Source organism: Mizuhopecten yessoensis, unplaced genomic scaffold, assembly GCF_002113885.1.
Source record: "Mizuhopecten yessoensis strain PY_sf001 unplaced genomic scaffold, ASM211388v2 scaffold10591, whole genome shotgun sequence".
In the NCBI taxonomy this organism is placed as follows: domain Eukaryota; kingdom Metazoa; phylum Mollusca; class Bivalvia; order Pectinida; family Pectinidae; genus Mizuhopecten; species Mizuhopecten yessoensis.
The window spans coordinates 683,489-707,064 of record NW_018408623.1 but is presented as its reverse complement, the minus strand read 5'-3'; the positions used below and the strand labels follow the sequence as shown (position 1 = coordinate 707,064).

Genomic DNA, 23,576 nt, shown 5'->3' with positions numbered 1-23,576 from the left:
CTTAACTATGCTCTTTTTTCTTATCATCAAGATAAATCGGGTATTCATGAAACCGTTCTCATGCTCAAACTCAGATTCTGTGCTCAAGCCCATTTTCTTGTTTGTTAATGAAATAAGAACAGAGTACATATGGTTCAGGGTTTGAAATATATTTGAAGAACCTTCGAAAGGAGCATTGTTTTATAATTATGGTTTCACAGGAAGTTTTGACCATATCACAAGATGTAAGTGCATTGCCACTAAAAGAATGTTGCATTAAGCACGGAGTCCATGCTGGAGCGTGAGAATGGTTTCTTGAATACGGGCCCTGATGTCTGTACAAGTACTGGAAGGGTGTGAAATTAAGGAAGACATTACTGTTTGTTTCTATTGTAATTGATAAAACTGACAAGACAACTTCTTAAATAACTTTATTAAAAACGATTTGGCAACAGCCCTAGTGTTACAGAATAAGGGACATAACTCCTTGCAGATTCTTCAAATAAGAGTATATAGTTAACACCAAGTGTAAACTATCATAAGATCCTTTTTTTTAAGTTGAAGAACTAGAAAATTTCACATTAATATTCATTAAAATATAAAGTATGTCCTAATATACCGCAGAAAGCATCTGTATAGAATGATGTTTATTTAACAGTCTAATAATGTGCATCCTTTGTGGTTGACAAGAATCATGTAAAAGAATTAACAATTACTTTTATCAGAGAAGTATTTATCAAAGAGTATACATATCAGGTCTCTGCTTTTATATAACATGAGGTATGAATACAACAAGAAGCTAAGTTAATGATATTAATAGAGTGAGTGATATCAACTAGCTTATACACAAATTGGAGAAGGCAGTAGCCAAATTAGAAGCTTAACAGAAAAGGGGACATAACTCTCTGTGTGTCACAAAATTTCTAGAACAGTAGGTACAGTTAACACCAAGTACTAAATTAGAAATGGCACCTGGTTTCTTAATTGTTTTACATTATGCTATAAGAATATACTGTAATATACTAATTATTTCACTGATATTGTTTTCTGACAGTAGGCAGTAGTAATTTAACTATAGGTTTTTTTCTAGATTAAAATTCTGTGATAAATTACAGGGGTTATTAATATTTCATGAGGACTTATTCATTCACCCTACAGGATACCCTTGGTATCTATCTTTCCTTAATAGACATAATTTTCTGGATATCCTTGTTACGCTAAACCCTGATGTCGGTCTGTTCTATAAATGTATTTTACTTGATATCCCGATATCGGCCTACCCTATGAATGTATTTAACTTGATATCCCGATATCGGCCTACCCTATGAATACACTTAACTGGATATCTTTGATATGTGTCTGTCCTTTGTGAATGTACTTTTATAGATATCTCTGTCATTTTTCAGGATATATCCTTGATATTAATCAGTGTTGATATATGGTTTTCCTTTAAAAATGTCTTTTATTCGCTGTCTATTCTATGAATACACTAACCTACTTTGTATATATATCCCTGATACCTGTCTGTCCTATATATATACACTTAAAGGGATATTTTTGATATCTGTCTATCCTTCGTAAATGGACTTTAATAGATATCCCTGATACCTGGTATATTTCTGTCCTATCAACACACTTAAAGGGATATCTTTGATATCTGTCTATCCTTCGTAAATGGACTTTAATAGATATCCCTGTAGCAGGTATATTTCTGTCCTATCAACACACTTAACTGGATATCTAATAGATATCCCTGATACCCAGTAAATATCTGTCCTAAGAATACACGTAACTGGATATTACAGATATTCCTGATACCTGGTATATATCTGTCCTAAGAATACACGTAACTGGATCTTATAGATATCCCTGATACCCAGTAAATATCTGTCCTAAGAATACACGTAACTGGATCTTATAGATATCCCTGATACCTAGTATATATCTGTCCTAAGAACACAGGTAACTGGTTATCTTTGATATCTGTCTGTCCTGTATAAGGACTTAAATAGATATCCCTGATACCTGGTATATATATCTGTCCTATGAATACACTTAACTGGATATCTTTGATATGTGTCTGTCCTGTATAAGGACTAGATATCCCTGATACCCAGTAAATATCTGTCCTAAGAATACACGTAGCTGGATCTTATAGATATCCCTGATACCTGGTATATATCTATCCTAAGAATACAGTAGCTGGATTTTATAGATATCCCTGATACCTGGTATATATATCTGTCCTATGAATACACTTAACTGGATATCTTTGATATCTGTCCAATTTTAATGCACTTTGCTAGATATCCCTGATATCTATCTGTCCTATGAATGTACTTTTGAAGTGAGCGAGGTAGATATAGCCTTGGTGTTCGTACGCTTCGCCCACTGCTGAGGTGACCCCTCCAGTGGGGTCATGTAGACTTGTGACGACTTTGCCTTCAGGACTGAATTCCAGAACGATTGCATGTCTTGGGACAAAAAGATCGAAAAGGAACAGCGGCGTCACCTGGTGACAGACAGGAAATCAATCTGAAGTCATAGCAGCAACAAACTTTAGTTCATAATCACGTGACAGTCACTGAACTTTATCATCCCTTTGTTCCTCAAGCTTATGACTTATTTAACGTATTTTCCATTTCGACTGTGCAAAGCCATTTTATTGGCAGTAATATATATTTTGTAATTTTTTATGCAAGTTTTTCAATGGGAAATTCCTAATAGATTAACTTCATGTATTCTTGAGACTAAGCCATTATTGTACTTAAATTTGACTCAAAAGAAGGAAAAAAATGATAGAAATAAAGTTTTATTAAGTACTTACAACAACTTAAAATAGAAATGAATTTTCAGGGCGTTCAAGACAAGCCTTTTTTTTAAAACTTACCTTAGCTATGAAGTTTTTGATTCCAGGAAAGGGTCCGACCAGGTCTAGGAAGGGCCCAATTTTACTGACTCCTTCGTACCTTACAGCCCCCAGGCCAACATAGAAATTCCCATGACTGTTTATTTTGATGTTGTCAGGGTAACCCGGTAAGTTGTCTGCAAAAATGTCTGTCTGTCCAGCCTTTGGTCCTTTGAGGTACAATCTACAATGCAGTAAATCTTGTCCATTAAACAACACAGACCAGTAGATATATATATTGTATTTGGATTGGAGAGGTTCCGATTCAGTGTTACATAGAAATTCATAGTACAGGGTAGATTTATACAGGTTTCCTGACTATACAGGGTTTTGTGTAGAAAGGTTAATTTTAAATATGACCATGGTACAAAAATAAAAAGTGAATAATCAGTGTTGTGATTAAGTTCTGAAACAGGTGGTTGATTTCTTAAAATCAGTTGGTTGAATGTTCTTTATATATTGAATTAACCGATATGAATGCTGAAAAAAATAGCTGTTTAAAGTTGATGAATAGCAGAATAACAGGTTAGTTTTTCCACAGCCAGCTTTTAATGAGAACACTGATAATCTAGAAATCTTGCATACTGGACCCTTAAGATTGGCATTAATCTTAATTAAGCACCTGTTTTAGTAATTAGGAAAATTTGCTATACCAGAATACCAGACTCATTATCAGGCCTACAGGCTATCACCAGCTCATTGCTGGTTATCAGGTTTTAAGTATGTGCATGAAAAATTCAACAAATTAGTCCGAATTATTCTGACGTTTTATCAACTTTTTTCATATCGGTCTGTCGTCGATTAACGAAAAAAGTTGATGAAACGTCAGAATAACTCGGACTATCAACAAATATGCACAATTATTTTTATTCTCTTTCTTCAGCCCATGATGAACAAACAGAAAACACAGAAAATCTTATAAATACAAACTGCATTTAAAATACCGTGAAATCAAATATTTTCTTGGAACTCTAATTTTATGATTTTCTGACAAAACACCCTTTTGTGGGTACATGAATTTGTGGATTACGAGTATCCACTCAAACATAGAATTGCTTTATATCAAACTTGTAATCACTTGGTGGATCTATAAATTTGCTGATGAAGATTATCCACAAAATCAATGAAATTAAAAACTCCACACTAATTAGTGATTTCACAGTATCTTCAATTTATTCAATAAAACTGATGAGTCATCTGGCAGAATAATGTGAAGAAAAGTGTTTGCTTTGATAGAAAAATTGAAGTGGAATATGAGACTTGAAGTGTCTTGTCTAATAAAGTTCCATTATATAACAGTGCATGTGTAGCCAGTCCAAGGAGCTCAATTGGTTTTAACGCCCGTCTAAAGTTGGAGGGTCCCAGGTTCAAATCCTGGTTTTAAATTTACATTTCCCCTCTCCTGTTAAAGTGGTGCCTCAAACCAAATCTTGTTCAAGTTACTGTTTGTATGCTTGGTAAGGGTATACCCGAAACCTTGGTTGTAAACAGTGTCGTCTTTAGGGGCAATGACTCAGAAAAAGGAGGGAGGAATGTAGAGGACATGGACTGGGTCGATCAACGGCAACCAGGTAGCTGAATTGGTAAAGCATCCATCTTATGTTTGGAAGGTGCCAGGTTTTAATCCCAGTCTAGCTGTGCATTTTTTTCGGCCTGTTACATATGTATATTTGATAGTAGTAAATGTGTGTGACTATACCAGAGGTCTTAATTACCTTCTCAAGCGACAAACACTCATCTCAGCAATGAGGATGAAGGTTTCGTCCTGTGACAATGCGATTCCATTGGCTAGGTGGAGATTTCCCAGCAGTAGTCGGGCTGTCTTTGTCTCAGGATTATACTCTATAAGTCTTCCAAGGGCGTTCACCTCCATTACCTAAAACAGACTGTGACGGTGACCTGTCCAAACCAACACATTGGGCTATACTGAAACCTGTCCATAACAACACATTGCCCCACAATAAAACCTGTCTAAACCAACAAGTTAAGCAAATGTAAAACCTATCTGCATCCTTTAATACGTTATGCCAATACATGGGGTTGATCTAAAATCTGTGTATACTCTCAAAACCTTGATGGCACAAATGTGTCTGTGTCTTCCATTATAGGGAAACAACCAACTTTGACCATTATAAATCACTTTACTTTCACAAGATATTAATTTTCGCTTTAGAAAACTTTCTTAACTCATTCGTAAATTAACATCTTCCAAGAGTAGAAAGTCCAAGTAATGTCCATACAATGATTGAATTGGTATCTTCTAAATCACACAGTCATGTAGTTTATTCAACATACAGGTATAGTTTCTGTAAGAAAGTCTTTTTTTTCTGCGAGAGGTACACATTACATTATTGAATGTCAACAAGATGTGTCGTTGTATTTACTATTACAAGATAACTTTTTCTTAGGGTCTTCATCCTATAGGTGAACACAGTCCCAATACTGAACCAATGCGTTTGTGAGAGAGTGCACAGCTGTGGGGATAGAACATGGCTCTGTAAACAGACATGCTTACCTGATTTCTCACTGTGACCTGATAGCAACTAACTTATGAAATAAAACAATTTTTCAACACCAAATAGAGGATTAAATTTACCTCGTATCTGTAATGACGGCGGCCCCACCTGGTGGTGGAGTCTGTGAAGTATACAAGCCCGGAGCGGGAGATGTCAAGACTATTGAGAAAGGAGAATGGGACTCCCTCAATACCTAAAATGGTAAACACAATATTTCTTATAACCATCTGATAGTACACAGTTGTCATTTTGTCATTGTTTACTAGCTATTGACCATGTGATCATATAATTAAGGATTGAACAACATTTTTCCAATTTCATACGGCTTCAATATTAAAAACTGCCATTCAATCCTTCCATTTAGTTATTATTGACCTTAATACAGATATATATTCCATCATAGTTTCCAATTTGAAATGTCGTCAGTGCAAACGAGCTTCCTGAAATAACACATCACCAAGATGTTTGCTTCTAACAGTTGTCTCATGTTATTCGAGGCGGGATGAGATGCTTCAAAAAGATGCTGATCCATTTGTGTTCATAGCCCTATGGATGCAATTTCTTATGGTAATGTCTTTAGAGGAAATTGCAGTTGAAATTATAGATATTTTATGTATGTGTCATATCCTATAAAAATTATACATCAAAAGATCCCGTAAGGATTGAAAGCACTTCATTGTTACGAATTTGTGATATACCTTTACAATCACAATGTCATATTTTGCACCGCAAATATTTATGAATTTTCTGTTTTTGTGAATTTTTCTTCTTTTGCAGTGACAGATTAAACAGTAGTACCAATGTCACTAGACAGTAGCGTCTCAATCTGACCAGTGCTGATGTTGACTTTCAAAAGACCAAAGTATGCATCAAGAACCAGGAGGTCGCCGTCTCTGTTGACCTTTAACCCTTTAGGTCGCCCACAAACTGGCTCCATTTCAAAAGATCCTGGGAAAAGAAAGATAATTAATTAAAGCTGTCTCTATTATCTAAACAGGTATGCATGTGTATTTTCTTTTGTTTGTGTTTAAAACTTCATTTTAATTATTCTCAACTGATCATTCTTTTTCTTTCACAATAGATGGATTTGCAATCGTTCACAATCTTTTATTTTCTAAGGATGTTGAAAAGTGGCAATGTTGCATCTCCATACGGACAACGTTTTGTTAATTTCCTCAAAAATTGTGTGTCTTTTTCGCTTGTATCCTAAAGTCTTTGAAAGGTGAAAAAATAAGGTACCTTTAATATTAATGAAATATTTTTGAAAGTTTGAAAGTAGTAAAAAAAATCTGTTTCAACAGTAGGATATGAAATGAACAAAGAAAAAAACAAAGCAATTAACTGCTCTTTTATCCACACTTTTAGCTTTTTTGTCTGAAATTTAAGTTTGATATTTCCTTGTATTTGTGATCATGATGAACCACATCTCACCACATCCTGGGACCTCCTGCCCTGTTCGTGTTACGGTCCAGAGGTGGGTGTTGTTGAAGGCTAGAATCCTCCCATCCTGGGCTCCTGTGTACAGTATTCCTATAACCCATGAGCGCTTGATATAAAACTCAAAATTGAAAATTTTCATCGTTTGACTCAACTGTTCATTACATAAATAAGGTATGGGACTTTCTGCATTGCCAATTATACTACAGTTATGAACACATTAAATATTGTTTCAATATGCAATTGTATATAAAGTATATACATATATCCAGTGCTTAATATGTTTTCACTGATTTTTTTCAATAGATGTTTCTTGAATTTTATATATGGTGATATTTACCATTTGTGCCCGCAGTTATGGACTCTGGGCCTAACAGCTGTCCCTCAAACAGTTTGTTAGCCTTCTGTAGTAGGTTGTTTCTTTGAAGAGCACCCTCCAGTACAGGAAGGGGTTTAGGATAACTAGAAATACAGATACAGTGTTTATATTACAGAGGTCACATCTATATAGTGTTTATATTACAGGGGTCACATCTATATAGTGTTTATATTACAGAGGTCACATATATATAGTGTTTATATTACAGGGGTCACATATATATACAGTGTTTATATTGCAGAGGTCTCCTCTATATACAGTGTTTATATAACAGAGGTATCCTCTATGTACAGGATTATATTACAGAGGTCACCTCTATGTAGTGTTTATAGTACTGAGGTGACCTCTTTATACAGTGTTTATATTACAGAGGTGACCTCTATGTACAGTGTTTATATTACAGAGGTGACCTCTATGTACAGTGTTTATATTACAGAGGTCACCTCTATATACAGTGTTTATATTACAGAGGTGACCTCTACATACAGTGTTTATATTACAGAGGTCATCTCTATATACAGTTTATATATAACATAGGTCTCCTTTCTATACAGTGTTTATATTACAGAGGTCACATCTATATAGTGTTTATATTACAGAGGTCACATATATATAGTGTTTATATTACAGGGGTCACATATATATACAGTGTTTATATTGCAGAGGTCTCCTCTATATACAGTGTTTATATTGCAGAGGTCTCCTCTATATACAGTGTTTATATTACAGAGGTATCCTCTATGTACAGGATTATATTACAGAGGTCACCTCTATGTAGTGTTTATAGTACTGAGGTGACCTCTTTATACAGTGTTTATATTACAGAGGTGACCTCTATGTACAGTGTTTATATTACAGAGGTGACCTCTATGTACAGTGTTTATATTACAGAGGTCACCTCTATATACAGTGTTTATATTACAGAGGTGACCTCTACATACAGTGTTTATATTACAGAGGTCATCTCTATATACAGTTTATATATAACATAGGTCTCCTTTCTATACAGTGTTTATATTACAGAGGTCACATCTATATAGTGTTTATATTACAGAGGTCACATATATATAGTGTTTATATTACAGGGGTCACATATATATACAGTGTTTATATTGCAGAGGTCTCCTCTATATACAGTGTTTATATTGCAGAGGTCTCCTCTATATACAGTGTTTATATTACAGAGGTATCCTCTATGTACAGGATTATATTACAGAGGTCACCTCTATGTAGTGTTTATAGTACTGAGGTGACCTCTTTATACAGTGTTTATATTACAGAGGTGACCTCTATGTACAGTGTTTATATTACAGAGGTGACCTCTATGTACAGTGTTTATATTACAGAGGTCACCTCTATATACAGTGTTTATATTACAGAGGTCATCTCTATATACAGTTTATATATAACATAGGTCTCCTTTCTATACAGTGTTTATATTACAGAGGTCACCTCTATACACAGTGTTTATATTACAGAGGTCATCTCTATATACAGTTTATATATAACATAGGTCTCCTTTCTATACAGTGTTTAAATTACAGAGGTCACCTCTATATACAGTGTTTATATTAGAGGTCATCTCTATATACAGTTTATATATAACATAGGTCTCCTTTCTATACAGTGTTTATATTACTGAGGTCACCTCTATATACAGTGGTTATCTATACGTATAGGAGTACATTTAGATTTTTTGGACATGATACTTACATATAAAAGTTCGACTCTATCGGTGATGGTATGACGGAAACGTAGATCACCAAAAGTCCAAATAGTCCTGACACTAGCCATACCGACGGCACCCTATTGAACAGAACATTTCTCTTTTATATGAAATGAAAAAAAATACAATGAATCATGACAGAAAATGACACTTACCTCTAGTTACTATAATTGTCTTTAACGTATTACCTTGCCCAGGACATAGTCAGCCTAGGTTTGACCCATGGTTAAAGTACACAGAGATGGCTGTTTACACAAAGTTTTCTCATACAAAACTTAAAGGTCACTTTTCACTTGGTTCATGTTGTTTATCTCCCCAAATCCATGATAATCCAGTATTTTAGCAATGATTTTAGTACATATGGAAATCAAGATGACATAACAATGGATCTTAACTGGCAATAAGAAGGTATTTTTTTGTTCAAATTTAACAGCCTCAGTCTAGTTTAGCTAGCCCATACCAATTTTATAAAGTCAACATAAAAAAATACTGACCCTTTCAATTCCTGGGTTAAGGACAGCTGCTTGAGGTCAAACATGCTGACCGGTCAATGCCTTTTCTGCTCTTTGTACTGCACAGGTTGTAGGGGATATCAGATGTGAGGTCAGGTGAACTCAAACTGGACATTTCAAAACTCCCAGTCAGACATACACTGACCACTGATGGTCAGACATTCAGAAATACAATTGTATACTAACAGTGGTCAGCTGAACTGACACACTTGTATATTATTTAAAATCTGGGTATTCATGGTGTAGCCAGTAAAAATTTATAATGGTGAAATGTGTTCTAATAATAAACAGGTCTGTATATATAAGGCTTTCTGCTGTGACCAGAAACCAATATACATATAGTACATAGGTACATGTGTGCTGCCAAGTTGTTGGTGTTGTGGGTGTGTTTATCTTTATAGCGTTTAGATTCCCCCTTGGTGCCTCTGTCTGGGCCTGTATAATCACCTGTCTCACTGTCTGGGTCAGTATTATGGTCAAGGGCCAGCAGCTAAATACAACAGTGATGGTGGTCTGGTATAGTTAATCTTGACCACAGGCAAAATATCACAACATTATAGGTTAATATATAGTACACTGTCTTCCAGTGATATTTTTTTGCTCAAATTTACAGCCGAATACAGTCTGTTTCCCCTCCCTAAATGTAGAAAGTACATTATTTTCCAAAAAGGACCCAAAAAAAAGGAATATATTCCCAATTTTAATAAAATTAATGCTTTATTTTCCAAATCCATAAAGAAACAGGCGGTTGTAAAATTATGTTAAAAAAAACACTGTCTTTGTTGATGCACTTTAGATATATAGTGTCATTCAAACAAGCGTGTAAAATGTACAGTATATAGTGGATCTACATGTTTGTAAAATGTACAGTATATAGTGGATCTATATGTATGTAAAATGTACAGTATATAGTGGATCTACATGTATGTAAAATGCTAGTATTAACTGTTCATGAGTGAAAGGAGTTTTGCCATGGATAAGTTTATAACATGACTGAGGAATATGTCACTGACCAGAATGACCCAGATATTCTAATAGCAATACGTAATGTACGACATGATTATTGTATTATTCCACTTACAGATGATTTTATAAATCTTGTATCAATATGACATTTCCAATTTCTAAAAGATATTCTGAAATAGATCTAATTAGAATTTTTATTACTGACCTCACAGGTTCGTTCGTGTATGACCATTACTATTAATAGGATGTACCACGTAATTAGATTATCTAAGTCCGTGGATGTACCTATTATTCTAGTGAGTATCATCTTTTTATCTACCACCCATGGTTATTACAGATTGTACTTGAGTCACTGAAACAAGATCCTTAAGATTGAAAATTGTTGGTTGCAAAAATAAATTGTTGCGATCAGAGAACAGAGAAAAGTTTTTGTCAATTTGTTAAAATGGAGATTTTTTCTAAAAAGGAATATAATAATTACATTCATTTACCTTACATGTACCTGATCTAAGAAAATGAAATTGTTTTCAATGTTTACTACCGTAAATCTACAAAAAATGTTGAAGAGCAGGATTCAGTTACAAGCACAGACTTGAAGAATCTAACTCCGTGGTTATAATGGAGTCTGCTCCAGCAATGATTGCTTGAAGAATTAAAACATTATTTTTCTAGCGAAAAATTGATCCAGTATAATTTCTGATATCTATAGTGGGGCTCTTCAGGTGATTTGAGATCAGAGAAAAGGTTTTGTCAATTAGTCACAATGTACATTTCTTCTAAATGAAGAAATATTAAATAAATACATTCATTCATGATGTCCATTAATTCAGCTCTGATGAAGTTTAAAGGCTTTTCTACTTTGTTTTTTCCATACACTCACTGGTCACGGGATCATGAATTGCGCATGTGTAATATAATAGAATCCAAATTCCTGGTCCCGGCGGCGTGTGAAATTATTAAAGCGGGTGAAGGGTTAAAGTTCCGGTAGTAACGGGTCACAGGCAGGTATGATCACTCAGCAGACAGCCTCAGGTATTATAAAGGACTATGTATGGTTTGGGCCTTAATTAAAAATTCAGGCCCCCAATTTATTTTTAATCCATAAAAAAATAAAAATCAGCAATAGAACTTTCAAACAAATGTTTATTAATTTTGAATACTTCCCCAGTACTATTATGCTAACATTTATTTGTGTTTTCAATTTTGGCTGCCATGGTAACAGGTCATTTTCTGCATAAATTATTGAAATTTGATAATTCAGTCAATTTTGACAGGTTTTCACCTAGTTTTTCTCTTAGCTACCATAGAGCGCACTCTTGAACAAACTTTATATTTCTCCTAAAGGTGTATTACAGGTGCCTACATATTATCCTTTTATATGAAGTTTGTTCAAGCATGCGCTCTATAGTTTCTAGAAGAAAAACTATGCAAAATATCCCAATATTCACTGAATATTCAAAATTTTCTAATTTATGCAAATTTGAACTTGTTACCATGGCAACAATAATTAGAAATATAAATAAATATTTTCATAAAAGTATTTAGGAAGTATTCGAAATAAAAGAAACATTCATTTCAAAGTTCATTTAAAGGTTTTGAATTTTGATCCATTTGGGGGCCAAAACAGGCCCGAAACCATACCACAGACTTAGATAACATAACTGTGACCATACATTTAGTCCTTTAAAATGGAAATTGATAATAAATTCCAATGTTTAATGTCTAGCTACTCTGACTAATCTCAGTGAATACTTTTTAAATTAAATCTTTTTATTAATATTTTCAAATATCAGATATTGGATGACCTAAGCTATCTTTTGCAGGTCATAGTTCCCTCTACAATTTTGAATTTCCCGCCAAATTCCTCTTTCTTGCCCGTATCATGCATTTCTCTCTCGATCAAACATATAATTCATAAATGGTAATATGTTATAAAGTGTTAAAATATATATATTTTTATTATGTTTCAAACATTGGATTGTTCGAAATAAATTACGTCCAAAATTTTAACGTATCAAAATTGACCTCGAGCCTTTTCTCCGTATAACCGGAAGTTTACAAGTCGACCAAGCATGCATGTGCCTGTGTGAAATACCGACGCCGGATTTACAAGAGAAACGTTAATATTTGACAATAAATCTACATTTGGATAAAAAATATGAGTGGAGAAACGGGCCACGTGTTGATGTCCGTCGAGGCTGAAGCCTACGTGGAACACTTGGTGAAATACAAGCTTAGAGATGTCGGAAGTCCAGAGTAAGTTTTTCGGTGTTCGGTTTCTATGGTAAACAACAATGCCACTTAATAATCCAAAATATTGTTTTTGTAAATGCTCCACCTAAAATGACCAGTGTAACTTATACTTCAATACGGTGATATGCTGAATATTGTTTTTAATGTACCCGTAAACATACCAGAAACTTCGTTAAAATTAAATTTTGACAGTTTCCTATGGCCATGCATTTTCTCTTGAAAAATCCCATGATGTCGAACCTTCAGTGTAACGCTATATTGACCCACAGACCATGTACGTTTATCTATATTGACCCACAGACCATGTACGTTTATATGGTGCTAACACTTATCTCCGTAATGATGAGGCTTAATAATTATTTTTGGTAAATAATTCAAAACTGATACAAATTGTAACAATAATCACATGCAGGTACTATAAATAAATAGCATTGTCTCTCAATAGTTCACCCATAATATAATCTTATGGATGTATAGTCGGAGTTTCCTCAGGCCCTGACACCAGACTTAGACATTTTGACAGACATATGTCTGTTGTGGGGCCAAAGCGCAACCTATATGAAAACGTGGAATTCTCTGACACCGTTTGGTGTACATCTGAAGAGTTTTAAGGTGCTGACAACAAAAATCTACTATGACACATATCGATAAATGGATTATTTATTGATCTAAATCCGCTCTTATTATCCACAACACCTGCTAAATTCCGTCAGTAGAGTCCTAAGTTTTCAATTGTTCAAAATTTTGAACGATTGAAAAATGATAACTCTTTTGACGGAATTTAGCAGCTGTTGATGATGATAAGAATGGATTTGGACAACAAATAATCCATTTATCGATATATGTGAGGTATGTGTTGTGTTATTGTTGATTTTTTGTCTGAGCTCAACTGACTGAGCTAAGGGCGAAATCCCACTAACACAGACTGAAGGGGACTTTAATTCTATGTGTATTAAAATCTGCTACACATTTATAGAGAAACTATAACAGCAAGTGAACTTAAAGAGATTACACTAGAGTAATATGGGAATATTGGAAACTAACTACATGTATAGCTATTTTTAAAAAATACAATCTAAAACTTGAAATTTTGATTTACAGTTGGTCAAGGCAGCATGAGATGCTGGAGAAACTCAACATGCAGGCTGTGATGAATGCTTCCGCCCAGGAAGACGAGTTTGTGAAGGATTTCTTCATCTCATCTGGAAAGGTTTGTAAAAATTACCATGCTCCATTGTATCATATTTAACATTTAATACACATTCTAGCCAGTTTGTAAGCAGCTGTAAAAAGTCCAATGTTGGAAGGCTTTGTTTTAACATTTATCACTCCATATATATTATTTTGGACAAATTTTGATGAAACTTTGTATAGCTGTTTACTTCACAAACATTTGAAGTCAGTTTTTATGAGAGTTACATTAATTTTAATTAACTTACAACAAACATGCTTACCCAAGTAAAGTTGAACATTGCACGTCAAAACATTCTCATATGTCGTTTCTCGGTCTGTAGGTTTTGATCGGTAGCCAGGAAGTGTGAAGTGTGAAATTATAATGAACAAAAATATATCATTAAATATGGAAGTTCATAGTTGGTCCGGTTTTCTCCCACAATAAGACCCCCTTCCATCAAGGCCTGCGAGAGTGATCAATATAAGTTGATGTAGTTTGTTTCATAATTGTTATACAATAAATATTCAATTTATCCAGTATACTTTTGACATGCAAAACTTTGCTTGTGAATTGAAAATTAAGTTCTAAACCTAGAGTTATTGTCCTTTGGTCACTTGACCTTTTTACTGCTCTGCAGACTTCATATTGTATTCAATTTCAACCTTTGTACATGTATTCATAATAAAAATATGTTGCATGAGTTTGATATTCATTATTTTTTTTAATCTTTATTTTTATAATTAATAAATTGAACTCTTCTATATAATTTTGCAGTAATACATAAATCAACGTAATTCACGATTCATTCACACTGCACATACTCGATAAATTGAACTATCCTTTATGAGTTTTCTGTAAACCATAAATCTATGTGCTCTTGTTTTTACTGTTATAGTAAGGTATATTTGATGTTGATACAGTTTGCTGTGCTGATCTATGATCTACTGGTAACAGAGGTGTGGAAAGAAAAGATTTTCTCTGCATTGATCGAGATGGACTTTGAACCTAAAACAACATTCCCAATTTACATGGTGGTGAGTACATGTATATCTTTCACTAAAATTGTACATATGTACTTCATGCAAAAACCCCACTTACGTTGAGTTATTGAAACTGATATATTTTGTCAGAATATTGTCAGGGTACAATCATATGAATTTCGCTCAGTTAATATTATACAATGTTTACATATTACAGTAATATATATTAGTGTTATCATTACAAAAAAAAAAAAAAACTTTAAAATTAAATGATGCCTTACATCCTGTCAAGATCTAAGGGGGAACAGCTTGCTAGCTTATTATTGTCCTGCAATTTTTTGCTAAGATTTTCGTAGTTGCTTTATGAGGTTAAGTTAAAAATTTGGTCTTTCCTTGAGTCTGAAGTAACATTTATAATATGTTGTGTTTCAAAATATTTCATGTAGCACCATCATTTTCTTGGAAAATCTACATTTGAAGTGATAAAAAATCTTCCATGTTCAAATGCTTTGATGCTTATCAGTAAGTTACACCAGATTTGAGTTTTAATCACTCATGTCTAGGGAATGGAGGACTACATGGGTTTGTGTCTCATTTAGCTCTACCATGAAGCAACAGTAGCCACCCTGCTGGAGACCACCATGTTTTTTCGTGAGAGTTGTGAGAATGCTGAGGATCAGATCACAGATCTTGTCGACTACTGCTACCGGAAACTCACACAAATTGTTGCCAGGTAACAAAACACCTGTCTCATTTAGGGACTTCTAATCAGTGAATTACATATCTAAGTATTGCAACAGCAGGAGCCTGCATGAATAGGGAAAATGTTTTATAGAAATAAGGAAAGTTTCCCTGATTTTTAATATCCTGGAAGTGGTAAGAAGCCCATTCTTGGCTGTAAAACACTGTAAAGAAAATCACCTTAAATATTTGCATTTCATAATCTTTTTTAATTAATGTATATTGATATAATTCTATAGTTTCCTGTTGAAAACCACATATATTTCATAAGTATGGCAGAGTACCATGGCATGAGTGAAAAAATATCCATAAATTTGTCCTTATCTAGTGAAATATAACTGGTATTCAATGGGAGAACCTTTAAATTTTCTATTTCGTATAGTTTCAAAGGACAAAAATAAAAAGTGTAAATGCATCGAAAAACTAAGGGAATAGGTAACAAGGTCATATCCTAGTGATGTTGGTGTATCGTTTTGAATGGGTTACTTATAAGATTTGCTGACAAAAACATACTAGTAATCAATTCTGTAATAAAGTAAATTTTTGTATCCCTTTCCCACTGTGATGCCATTATTCCTGTATACAGTTACCTCCCCTTAACTTCTGTTTGGATATACCTGTAGCACGTTTGGGTTGGTACACTTCCGTCGTCAAGGTAGCTCAATCGGTTTCAGTGATGGTATAACAATCTGTAGTCTGAGGTTCATATGGATCCAGTTTGGCCTCACGTTTGTTGATTATATTTTGTTTATTTCATCTCCATGATCATCTGACAAATGTTTTCATAAAAGTCCTGCAAGGTATGCTTTACTTTTTAACATGATTTATCAAATCTATAGACCTGCCGGAAAAATGATTTATCAAATCTATAGACCTGCCGGAAAAATAAGTTTCGAATGCAGTTACATTTTTGGCAGTGGTAGAGGGATCCGTAAGTGTGTGTACAAAAACTCCACCACTTATTCTACCATCTGCACCTGAATAGGCAGCTTTGAATGCACAGAATAGAAAGTAACAGTCCAGTAGTTCAGTACTATTAGGGATATATCCTACCTTACATAATGTTTCATCACATTTGAAGATTAATACTCTGCATATATTTCCTGATAATTTGTGATAATTGAGTTTTCATCATAGAGTTCTCCAAAGTGGTGCTATTTACATGCAGTCTGGATATACAAGCAACTGCATATTTAAATTTCTTCTGAAAAATGTGTGTTTTTTTGTAATTTAATATTGGTTTCTTAAAAAAATATTTTTTCTATCAAAATTAAGACTGAAATTAAAAAGAAAAAAAGGACTTTGTAGAAAAAACAGTTAGGAGCAAGTTGACATGTGAGTGATGAGGGAATATCAGAATTTGTTTTGCTGATAAATGTAGATGTTATCATAATGATTATCTATAGACTCTACAAATATTACTTTATAAACATTAGAATGCAGGAACGAGAGAATGAGGATTCTGATGAAGAGGACGGAGAAATAACTGCAGATAGTGAAAACAAAGCAAATATGGAGGTAACAACTTTGAATTCAATCTAAACTGTCACCATGACAACCATTCAGGAATTAACAGGTTATTGTTAATATATTACGTACACTGCACTTAGTGCTCAATGTTTTTTCCCATTATTCCTTGATAGCAACTTTGGTAAAACATACAATGTAGGACTGGCAGTGTACGTAAAGGTCCTGATTTTGAACCCTGCTTTTTTTTTGTATTTTGTTTGTTTTAAATTTTGTGTTTTTTTCTAAATATTAAAAAATTTGAACAACTATAATTCTGTAAAATGCATTGAAAATTGTAATTTATATGGCATATGGATTAATTCCATAACAGCCCTTATCTACATCAAATAATATTTACGCTATGTATGTGTGGCAGATTTTAATTGTACGTAGGATTACGGTCATCTTCTAGCTTCGCACTAGAGGGAATTTTCCTTTAGCTCAGTGGTAGAGCGTCTGACCAGGAAGACCGTGGGGTCATGGGTTCAATCCCTGGTTGAATCACACTAATCTCTTTCCTGTTAAGATGTGTATTTCCTTTTTGTTCCAGGAGCTACAAGAGCAGGACAAAAAACTAAACTTTGAGATCTGTATTAAAGTGCTGTCTCTACTACGCTACATCGTTGATCATATAGAATGGTAGGTATACACTTAACTATATGATGGCATTCAGTTGCTTCACAATACAGTCATAAGCTTGTATCACGTGTAGCTGAAGCTTTTAACAAAATGGCACTGTGTTGATGTTTTAGTAGCTTGTTTTAGTAGGTGTTTTTCAATTCAGTACAGCACACAAAACATTACCATCCATTATTACTGCATTAATTATGTGCAGTGTTTCAGCCTACCTCTGCGTGTTTTCAGTCAAATATCACTCTATTATGTGTTGTGTTTGTGCATGCTTCTGATTGCTTTGAGCCAGTTATATGTGTTTTGTTTCAGCCTGTCTTGTAAGTGTTTTGAGCTGATTACTAAATAACTTTATTATGTTTTGTGTTTCAGCTTGCCCATGAGTGTTTTGAGCCGAGTACTGAACACACACGATGTCCCCATCCTGCTTGTACAGCTTGTGGAGAATCCACCATGGTGTAAACGGAAGGGAGGTAACTCATCAACCAAAGTCATTTCATTTCACCCTGGTTAAGCTACTTCTCACCTAGGCCTCAGCTTATCCATTGGGTAGCTATGATACATTTGTAAATAACAAGAAGCATTCATATAATATGTTGTTTCTGACATTTGAAGGCATATGAAACCCTTATAATTACATACAATTACAGTTAATTTGTCATGATGTTCAAAGTGTGTGAATCTGAATAATTCTAGATGCATTTATAAGAAATGCAAAACCTTTCTTCATGTGTAATTTTACGTAGAAAGACTTTGCAGAATGGTTTTAATTTTGTTTACTTTATGGTTGAAATTTTAATACTTACTTTATTTTAAGTAATGACATCATATAATATTTCTTTTTGCAGTGGCAATGTAATTTGATTGATAATCAATGTAATGTTTTGTACATTTATTTGAACTGTGACTTTTTAGTGGAATTAATAATTTCAATTTTGCTAGACCCAGCAATTAAAAAAACCAACATGTTTTTCATTTACATATTAATATTTGGTGATTTTCTTTTTCAGAAATCTATTTCATGCATAATAGCTGAGCACACAGATCATCCAACACCTACTTTCAATAATTTTTTTAACTTTTACTCTCATAAGTGCATGTGTCAAAAGTACTTAAGCTCATAAATAACAGGTATCATGTATTTGCGAAATTCATGCGAAATTATTTTATGTTCCTCATAAAAATTAACAGGTTGACAATGTAATTATATCTCGTTGATAACATATAGTGTTGTGTAATTGACAATGCGACACATTTTGATTGACAGACAAGCAGTACAAGTTCATGGACAATAAATGGCAGGAGGTCAGCCGAGAGGACAGTTTCAAACTGACCAAGACAGAGGGACAGGTGGGTAGCTCCAACCCCATATATATCAAACTTTTATGTAGTATTTAACAGGATGATGATTTTGAGATTTCATTTTAATTAGACCTATTAACTCATTCACACCTAAAATTTCATATTGAGCTATTCCAACCTATGAATTGGAAGAGTTCAAACGTGGCGTCAGGGGTGAATGATCATGAGGTAATGGAGACACAGTCCTATACTATCTAGTAATGTCATATACTGTGATCAGTCCGTTCATCTGTCAATTATGGAGTGTGAATCCATTGTTTTCATTTTTTGTCTTCAAGATGTCATGGAGAGGTATAATATTGTAGAAGTTTTAAGTAAGTATTAGGTCATTATACAAGCATGGGTCATGTTTTTGTACAGACTGTAAAGGACAGAAATGATATAAGACACTTATAGAAGGGAACCATGTTGTACTAGGTTTGGAAAGCTTTGTTACACATGGATGTATAGATTCAAGCTTTCTCAAACTGTCTCCAAAAAAACTAAACTGTTCTTTGGTGATGGTGACTAGTGACTGATTACTGCATTCTATTACCTCCCTTGAATGGTGGGGAGAGAGTACAGTCAATTGATAACAAAAAATAATACCTGTCACTCATGTTTTGCAACAACATCAAACAAAATACAAATATTAATATCGGTCCGTAAAACAAATTATAATTCATCCTGTACAAGGTACAGTTTTATCTAAAAAATAACCCCATTTAAGTACAGAACTGAAGGTTGAGAGGCCTAATTTTGTTGATATCATTTATACCCCAATATAGCAAACACAACAGACAATACCAAGAATCGATTTTCCTGGGGTATACCAATGTATCAAACTGCTCAACAGTTATTGAAATTTGGACTCTGATAGTTAACATACAGTGATGTTCAGATACTTGTGTACAGGAAGTGGTTTCCAAAAATGTTTAATTGAACATCTTTGAGATGCCCTGTTATCCTTTTCAGATGTCCATTTTTACAGGTGTTGTTATCTCTTTAAGCTGTTTATTTTAACACTTTTACAGGTGTGGTTAGCCCTATTCCAGCTGCTGATGAACCAGACTTGTCAACAAAAGTATGACTTAAACTCCTACAGAAAAAATGTTATATTGAAGGTATGTTATAGATTTCTGTATAAAACAACAAGCCTGGATACAATGTTAACAAGATAAAATGTTGTTGAGATATAGTGTTAACTAGGTACAGTGTTAACTTGATACAGTGTTAACTAGAGACAGTGTTAACATGATACAGTGTTAACTAGAGACAGTGTTAACTAGATACAGTGTTAACTAGAGACAGTGTTAACTTGATACAGTGTTAACTAGAGACAGTGTTAACTTGATACAGTGTTAACTAGATATAGTGTTAATGTGATACAGTGTTAACTAGATAAGTGTTAACTAGAGACAGTGTTAACTTGATACAGTGTTAACTAGAGACAGTGTTAACTTGATACAGTGTTAACTTGATACAGTGTTAATGTGATACAGTGTTAACTAGATAAGTGTTAACTAGAGACAGTGTTAACTTGATACAGTGTTAACTAGAGACAGTGTTAACTTGATACAGTGTTAACTAGAGACAGTGTTAACTTGATACAGTGTTAACTTGATACAGTGTTAATGTGATACAGTGTTAACTAGATAAGTGTTAACTAGAGACAGTGTTAACTTGATACAGTGTTAACTAGAGACAGTGTTAACTTGATACAGTGTTAACTTGATACAGTGTTAATGTGATACAGTGTTAACTAGATAAGTGTTAACTAGAGACAGTGTTAACTTGATACAGTGTTAACTAGAGACAGTGTTAACTTGATACAGTGTTAACTTGATACAGTGTTAACTAGATACAGTGTTAACTTGATACAGTGTTAATGTGATACAGTGTTAACTAGATAAGTGTTAACTAGAGACAGTGTTAACTTGATACAGTGTTAACTAGAGACAGTGTTAACTTGATACAGTGTTAATGTGATACAGTGTTAACTAGATAAGTGTTAACTAGAGACAGTGTTAACTTGATACAGTGTTAACTAGAGACAGTGTTAACTTGATACAGTGTTAATGTGATACAGTGTTAACTAGATAAGTGTTAACTAGAGACAGTGTTAACTTGATACAGTGTTAACTAGAGACAGTGTTAACTTGATACAGTGTTAATGTGATACAGTGTTAACTAGATAAGTGTTAACTAGAGACAGTGTTAACTTGATACAGTGTTAACTAGAGACAGTGTTAACTTGATACAGTGTTAACTTGATACAGTGTTAACTAGATAAGTGTTAACTATATACTGTGGTAACTTGATACAGTGTTAACTTGATACAGTGTTAAATATATACAGTGTTAACTAGATATAGTGTTAACTAGATATAGTGTTAATGTGATACAGTGTTAACTTGATACAGTGTTAACTAGATACAGTGTTAACTAGATAAGTGTTAACTAGAGACAGTGTTAACTTGATACAGTGTTAACTAGAGACAGTGTTAACTTGATACAGTGTTAACTTGATACAGTGTTAACTAGATAAGTGTTAACTATATACTGTGTTAACTTGATACAGTGTTAACTTGATACAGTGTTAAATATATACAGTGTTAACTAGATATAGTGTTAACTAGATATAGTGTTAATGTGATACAGTGTTAACTTGATACAGTGTTAACTAGATACAGTGTTAACTAGATAAGTGTTAACTAGAGACAGTGTTAACTTGATACAGTGTTAACTAGAGACAGTGTTAACTTGATACAGTGTTAACTTGATACAGTGTTAACTAGATAAGTGTTAACTATATACTGTGTTAACTTGATACAGTGTTAACTTGATACAGTGTTAAATATATACAGTGTTAACTAGATATAGTGTTAACTAGATATAGTGTTAATGTGATACAGTGTTAACTTGATACAGTGTTAACTAGATACAGTGTTAACTAGATAAGTGTTAACTAGAGACAGTGTTAACTTGATAAAGTGTTAACTAGAGACAGTGTTAACTTGATACAGTGTTAACTTGATACAGTGTTAACTAGATAAGTGTTAACTATATACTGTGTTAACTTGATACAGTGTTAACTTGATACAGTGTTAAATATATACAGTGTTAACTAGATATAGTGTTAACTAGATATAGTGTTAATGTGATACAGTGTTAACTTGATACAGTGTTAACTAGAGACAGTGTTAACTAGATAAGTGTTAACTAGAGACAGTGTTAACTTGATACAGTGTTAACTAGAGACAGTGTTAACTTGATACAGTGTTAACTTGATACAGTGTTAACTTGATACAGTGTTAACTAGATACAGTGTTAACTAGATAAGTGTTAATGTGATACAGTGTTAACTTGATACAGTGTTAACTAGATATAGTGTTAACTAGATATAGTGTTAACTAGATACAGTGTTAACTAGATATAGTGTTAATGTGATACAGTGTTAACTTGATACAGTGTTAACTAGATATAGTGTTAACTAGATATAGTGTTAACTAGATGTAGTGTTAGCTAGATACAGTGTTAACTAGATATAGTGTTAATGTGATACAGTGCTAACTTGATACAGTGTTAACTAGAGACAGTGTTAACTAGAGACAGTGTTAACTAGATAATGGTTACAATGTTGACTAGATGCAATGTTGACAAGACTCTACATAATGGTTACAATGTTGACTAGATGATGTTGACAAGACCCTACATAATGGTTACAATGTTGACTAGATGATGTTTACAAGACTCTACATAATGGTTACAATGTTGACTAGATGATGTTGACAAGACTACATAATTGTTATATTGTTGACTAGATGCAATGCTGACAAGACACTACATAATGGTTACAATGTTGACTAGATGATGTCGACAAGACTACATAATGGTTACAATGTTGACTAGAAGATGTTGACAAGACTCTTCATAATGGTTACAATGTTGACGAGATGATGTTGACAAGACTACATAATTGTTACAATGTTGACTAGAAGATGTTGACAAGACTACATAATGGATACAATGTTAACTAGATGATGTTGACAAGACTCTACATAATGGTTACAATGTTGACTAGATGCAAGACAGAGTGAGACAGTTATGCAAAGATAATACATACATTGTTATACATTGTTATACATTGTTTTAGTTATACATTGTTTTAGTTATACATTGTTATACATTAAACATTATAGTTCTTTGGTATGAACTTATGGCATGGTTAGCAGATTGAGGTTTTAGACATATTGATTTAACCTTTGACCTTTCCTTGATTTAAATTTCAACCTTTGACCTACAGCTGAGATCTTACCTGACTGAAATAATGCTGGACCAGTTACCTGTCTTGGCCGAGATGCAGCGATATTTAGAACACTTGTCCATGATGGACCCACCTCCAGCAAAGAAAGACCTGATCTTGGAACAGGTAAGTTACATATGACCATTTAGGATGGACCTGACCCCCACTGAATTAATGCCTGGTCTTAGAATGATAATGTAGTGTATAATTATAACCCCCC

The 23,576-nt window shown here is 33.7% G+C and overlaps 2 protein-coding genes across 5 annotated transcripts in view; one reads left to right on the top strand and one right to left on the bottom strand.

The window, feature by feature from the left end:
• Window positions 1-395: 395 nt before the first annotated feature.
• Window positions 396-9,811, bottom strand: LOC110461209 (adipocyte plasma membrane-associated protein-like). Of its 3 annotated transcripts, none has more exons than XR_002464095.1 (10): window positions 9,440-9,811; window positions 8,933-9,025; window positions 7,181-7,302; window positions 6,835-6,933; window positions 6,202-6,351; window positions 5,484-5,596; window positions 4,603-4,763; window positions 2,870-3,071; window positions 2,093-2,491; window positions 396-1,913 (listed from the first exon to the last, which is right to left on the bottom strand). XR_002464095.1 is itself a non-coding variant. In XM_021514582.1 (10 exons), exons 1-9 carry the CDS (start codon window positions 9,481-9,483, stop codon window positions 2,282-2,284), a joined length of 1,194 nt encoding a protein of 397 aa, XP_021370257.1. In that variant the 5' UTR covers window positions 9,484-9,811; the 3' UTR covers window positions 396-2,055; window positions 2,259-2,281. The 3 variants fall into 3 exon arrangements, 2 of the variants coding, with proteins under 2 accessions (XP_021370257.1, XP_021370256.1); XM_021514582.1 differs by having other exon boundaries at window positions 396-2,055; window positions 2,259-2,491; XM_021514581.1 differs by having other exon boundaries at window positions 396-2,491.
• Window positions 9,812-12,485: 2,674 nt separating this feature from the next.
• LOC110461232 (zinc finger MYND domain-containing protein 10-like) overlaps window positions 12,486-23,576 on the top strand; it is an 18,634-nt gene continuing 7,543 nt past the window's right edge. For both annotated transcript variants that reach the window (XM_021514623.1, XM_021514622.1), the window contains exons 1-10: window positions 12,486-12,679; window positions 13,778-13,886; window positions 14,771-14,884; window positions 15,430-15,563; window positions 17,008-17,089; window positions 17,631-17,719; window positions 18,083-18,183; window positions 18,978-19,060; window positions 20,086-20,175; window positions 23,357-23,482. In XM_021514623.1, the coding sequence (XP_021370298.1) occupies window positions 12,582-12,679; window positions 13,778-13,886; window positions 14,771-14,884; window positions 15,430-15,563; window positions 17,008-17,089; window positions 17,631-17,719; window positions 18,083-18,183; window positions 18,978-19,060; window positions 20,086-20,175; window positions 23,357-23,482 (1,026 nt within the window). In that variant the 5' untranslated portion in view covers window positions 12,486-12,581. The remainder of the gene's footprint in view (window positions 12,680-13,777; window positions 13,887-14,770; window positions 14,885-15,429; window positions 15,564-17,007; window positions 17,090-17,630; window positions 17,720-18,082; window positions 18,184-18,977; window positions 19,061-20,085; window positions 20,176-23,356; window positions 23,483-23,576) is intronic.

Excerpts from the sequence above, each read along its gene's own strand:
- LOC110461209 (XM_021514581.1), bottom strand. The coding sequence starts at position 9,483 with ATGTTTGACCTCAAGCAGCTGTCCTTAACCCAGGAATTGAAAGG. Across the intron at positions 6,352-6,834 it reads GCAGGAGGTCCCAGGATGTG|GATCTTTTGAAATGGAGCCA; the intron begins GTGAGATGTGGT and ends TTCTTTTCCCAG. Across the intron at positions 5,597-6,201 it reads GCTACTGTCTAGTGACATTG|GTATTGAGGGAGTCCCATTC; the intron begins GTACTACTGTTT and ends TTACCATTTTAG.